Raw genomic sequence first — 5048 nt, forward strand, 5'->3', positions numbered from 1 at the left:
CTCTTTTGGAAGTTACAAATGTTTCCACAGTAACAACTGATGTTCTCGACAAGGGAATAGTAAATGCTCTAAAACAGAAGTTTTCAAATCTGGCCACAGTGTGCATGACTAAAAGTGCAACATTTAATGGACTGAAGTACAGATGCGGGATGATCTTGATCCATGGGTCATTGGGAGGATTACCAGAGTTCATTGAAATAATCCAAATGGTGATTCTGGCAAACCAGTTATTCTTTCTGGTCAGAAAACTTGAGGGGTGGTATGTTGAGCATTACAGATCTTATGAGCTGAAAACATCAGACAAAGAACTGAAACTGGTTGAGCTACAAGACCTAACAGATGTATACCCGCTGGAAGACTACAGAATTAGAGGATTACGTCTTGTTACTGTGAAAAGATATATCCACGTTTAAGGGTGAGGTAATACAAGATTGTACAAAAAATTAAATGCGTGGTACAAAAGACTTTTGTGTTTGTATGGCTGAACTTAAAATACAGTAATATTTTAATAACTACCTTAATATTTTTTTGGCCCTCTACAAGCAAATGTCCAAACATTTGACTAATAATGTATATAAAATATTTTGTAATGACTTTAAATAGCGACCAGCATTGCTTAACTCTGTATGTACCCTTTTCTCAGATTGTCATGGCAAGTTCAAAACCTGCAAGACTGAAGGTGATTCTAGGAGAGAGCAACACTGAAAAACTGACTCTTCCAGATGGCATACCAGACTCTCTGGATGAGCTTCTCAGCAAGGTGAAGGATACCTTTGGTTTAAAGACCAATGTCAGATTGCAATATATGGACAAAGAGTTTGGTAATGACTTCTTCAACCTCAGCTCAACTTCAGACCTGGAGGACTTGGGAACAGTCAAGGTGATTCAAGAAAAAACCATTCAAACTTTTGTTGATGTCATTGAAACAGCTTCATCTTGTTCTACAGTTCACTCTGACGACAGCAGTTCTTTAGCCTCAAATGACAGTATAATCCTCTCCTCCCCTGAATCCTTGCCATCGCGAACACAACAATGGCCAGCCAACTTTCCCATTCCCATATTTTCATATGACACTGAACATAAGCTAGAGAAGGGGAATTCTGAGTATCAAGCAAACAACAAAATGTTGACGGTCACCTCCCGAATGAAGACTGACATCCTAAATAGATTAGTAGAAGAGATCTACAGATACAGAGCCTACCCAGAGGATGCACAGTTCTGTGTAGTTGCAGAGGCCTTGGTTAAAAAACATCCGTGTTTAAAAGAGCCCGGTTCATTCAATGGTTGCTACGGTTGGAAGCAAAGGCTGAAGTACAAATGGGAAACTACAGGACTCTACTCAAATCACAAGGATGTCCAGAGTTGTCTGTAAACTCTCTTAAATCCAAAGTTAGTATTTCTGTTTCTCCTGCTGCAAAAATAAAGAAGCCAAGACGAGCTGAAGCCAACTTTTATCCATCCTTTCCATTGGGAGAAACACAAGAAAGCATGGAAAAAGAGAGAATTGAACTCTTGGCAGCAATCAAAAGGCGGAACAATGACAGGGTCATTGCGGAGAAAATGGCTCGTACCTTTGCCTACAGGCGTCAGGAGGTGGTGAATGAAGAACCTGGTATAGAGGATTTCAAGGACAGATGGCCTGCTCTGTTCCAACAGAAAGAGGTAGTAATGCAGATTGAAATTAAATGTCAAGGGTTTTGAACTTAGACTTTGGGAATGATTGAGTATTTACTTTAAGTAATTTTTTTTAACATAGTAAGTTTTTTTTTTGTTTGTTTCACAGATTAATGCGGAGTTCCAGAGGCTCATGGCTCTTTCCCTTGAGCAGACTTTCTTGGCCCAGTTGGACAGGCACTCAAGTCAGCTGATTAAAGTCATCCAGGCCAAAGGAGGAGCAACACGTGCAAAAATGGCTGGCATCATGATAACTTATGATGAGGTATGGATATCATCAATATGGACACAGTGAACTAAGCTATGGCCATTTACCTTTTTCCATTTAAAACAAAGAACTTAAAGTGATTAGTTACTTTCAGACTTTGTTTTAATTTTAATACTTGATACACTTTCTGTGCAAAGCTGATATCATTTGAAGAAAAGCGAGTTTGCCTGTCATGTATTTCTGCTGCATTTAGTTGTTATAGTAAGTCTGTATTCTGGTTTATTCATGAATTCAATAAAATAAACCTTTCTATACAACTTGCCAGAAACCGGTGCAATTTAGCCAAATTTTTGAGCTTCTGTTGCTTTTAAATTTTAGCATTTTTAAATGTTTGACTTGTATCAATTCTATGCTGTAAGAGATCTCTTTAATGGAAAATGATATTCACTAGTTCTGGTAGATTGTGCTAAGAAAAAGCCTTAACAATACAGTCTAGTTTCACAAATTGAGATGTGAAGGATAAAATGTGGCAGAGGTGGAATATGAATAATTTTGAAGTGCAGCATTAAAACCCAGTGGACTTGTGGGCTGTACATTATGGCATCTGATAGGCCTTTGCTGTTGTGAACAGCCCAAATATATTAGTTATATCATGAATCTCTTCAGATATGAAATATTGATAATGATAACTTTTCTACAGGTTGAAGACATTGGGATTCGAAGGGAATGTGTTCTGAAAGGGCTCATCACCTTTCTTGGAGAGGATGCAAAATACCTTATTAAGGAATACTGTGTAAGTTTTTAAAGGTTTAAAGTTGCATCTCATCCCATTCAAGCAAATGGACAAATACAATGTCAGTTGTTTTTACCTTCTTAAATGATTTATGGACTGGCCTTTCTAAATGTGAACATCTGTTTGAAAAAGCGGGGCAGATTTGGTGTCAGAAATGTAAATTTAACATGGCTGGGTCCTGCTTAAATCCAGAAATGGTGAATTTGCTGTTCAGCAGAGCACATCAACTTCATTTCTTGTTTACCAATATGCCAAACAAGTTAATAAGAATATGTTTTAGCGTCATGGTATTTTGATACCAGCTCCAAAATATCTGACAAGCAACACAAATATGCATTTTGTATTGAGTTCCACCCTAAGATGACCATTGGCTGGATCAGTATTCTGCTTTGATATGAAATCTAAGAAATTGTTTTTTAAGCTAAAGCCTGTAATATGATGGAACATGTATAAAGCTATATACATGCATTATCTTTTCAAAAAAATTAAAAATCACCCTTTGATTTATTATTTGTAATGCAACTTCAAACTTGGAAAATTTATCAAGGATATTTCAAATGCCGTAAACCACTCTTCAGTTCACAAGCTGTACATCTTATACTTGGTGCTTGCATTTACAAGGCTTTTATTTTCCAAATTCTGTAGTGAGAGATTAGTTACAGTGTTCAAGTTTTAACATATTGTTTAACTCACTACAGGGCAGCAGCGGAGATGATGCCCAGATGGAACTCAAACAACTCACCATGGCAGTGTTTGTGATTCGGAAGGAGGGAGAGGGATTGAAAGAACCCCCAGAAGACATTGGCATCGTCATTGTGGGAGTGGAGGTGTTGCAGGACCTGACTTCAGTTGCCTCAGCATGTGCCCTGCTTCTGGGTTTGATATATTCCCTTAACCTGGCTTATCCAAAGGCTCTGCGCTTCACATTTGAAGTGTTCCAAAAAATCTTCATGCAGCTTGAGCAGCACAAGATGTCTCCCAAAGTTCAAAATTTGTTTGGAAGACTTCAGACCTCACAGTAAAGACACTGGCATGGTGTGCAACAGGACAGAAGATCTTCAGTCTTCTTTGTTTGGACAGAAGAGCGCCATGTTTTGGAAGCTTAACACCTGAAGGAACTGCACTTTGTGAACTTCTTTTGGGACATTGTTCATATTAAAGCCACAAGTAATACACAGTTTACTGGGTAACAATTGTGACTGGCATTTCTGGAGGATGTTTGTTGCTCTTGTTTTCAGTGTAAAAATAGTCACTACTGTCATTATATTTTGTCAAAAACATGTTCTCAGCAAATGTTATGGTTTAAGAGTGGATTTTCTTTTTTAGGAGGACTTGTGTTAAATCTAAAAAAACACATTTTTTTTCCTGAGGAATACTTCTGGATTCTACAACCTCACACAGGGGTATCCAAGTCTTGTCCAGGAGAGCTACCATTGTGCAACTTTCAGATGGACCCTATTTCAATACCACCTGAAGCTAATTTCTGAATTCACACACCAGCAGACATTCAGCTCAGCAGAGGCGTTGAAATGAACAGTTCATTTGATTCAGATATATTGGAGATGGGATGCATCTGAAAGTTGCAGGATGATGGCTCTCCAGAACAGGACTTGGGCACCTCTGATCTAGCAGGTTGCTGACTAAAAAGGTTTAAGTATTCAAAAATACAACCCCAATTAAGCAGAAAAGTAATATCCCTTATGACGTTTCAAAAAATCTGTGTAGCATGTTTAATGCATAATATTTTGTGAAAAACCTGTAAGTTTGTGATGCTTTCACAATAAAATTTAACCAGCACACCATGTGTTCCTCTCCATGATTCATATACAATGATTCAGTCTTTCTTTTTTCCAATATTCTCAATTGTATCATGTTGTCCCCTGCAGACATCCATGGAAGACCAGCCAGAGATCTTGTTATTTTGCTAATCAAAACATCTGCAGTAGTAAAACAATTCCACAAAAAAAAAACAAAGAAACAACAATAAAGGCATAGCAGTTAATATTTTAAATCATGTTTGTTTTATCTTGTAAGTGACACTTTAAAGCGTTTTGTTCTCTTATGTTTTTGCAATATTTTGCTAGCACTTATGTGAATGTGACAGCTGACCCTGCTGTCACACAGAATTGGTAATGGTTTTCTGTTCTTCCTTAATGTTACTTTACATATTAATTAGTGCTTAGTTTAGATTTATCTTTATCTTTGAAATTATTTTTATTAGTCTGACATTTTAGTTAACTATTTGACTTGCACACATTTAGTTAACTTTATTTGTCAGTTCTTTGTATTTTTTGTTAAAGACAACCATTTAATTTCTTCTTTTTGAGTTATTAGTTTCCTTTGGACCTGCCCCTGGAATTTACAGATGAGCTC

General features: G+C 37.2%; 1 protein-coding gene across 1 annotated transcript; it reads left to right on the forward strand.

The window, feature by feature from the left end:
- The first annotated feature begins 574 nt into the window (after positions 1–574).
- On the forward strand, positions 575–4465 carry LOC122839511. The gene is made up of 4 exons (XM_044131124.1): positions 575–1662; positions 1784–1939; positions 2583–2675; positions 3374–4465. Exons 1-4 carry the CDS (start codon positions 1318–1320, stop codon positions 3695–3697), a joined length of 918 nt encoding a protein of 305 aa, XP_043987059.1. The 5' UTR covers positions 575–1317; the 3' UTR covers positions 3698–4465.
- The last annotated feature ends 583 nt before the right edge of the window (positions 4466–5048 follow it).

Source organism: Gambusia affinis, linkage group LG11, assembly GCF_019740435.1.
Source record: "Gambusia affinis linkage group LG11, SWU_Gaff_1.0, whole genome shotgun sequence".
NCBI lineage: Eukaryota > Metazoa > Chordata > Actinopteri > Cyprinodontiformes > Poeciliidae > Gambusia > Gambusia affinis.

What these genes read in the sequence shown, in the direction of transcription:
- LOC122839511 (XM_044131124.1), top strand. Translation starts at nt 1,318, where the DNA reads ATGGGAAACTACAGGACTCTACTCAAATCACAAGGATGTCCAGAGTTG. An exon ending in CTCTGTTCCAACAGAAAGAG is followed by an intron (nt 1,663 to 1,783) that starts GTAGTAATGCAG and finishes TTTGTTTCACAG; the next exon opens with ATTAATGCGGAGTTCCAGAG. An exon ending in TCATGATAACTTATGATGAG is followed by an intron (nt 1,940 to 2,582) that starts GTATGGATATCA and finishes ACTTTTCTACAG; the next exon opens with GTTGAAGACATTGGGATTCG.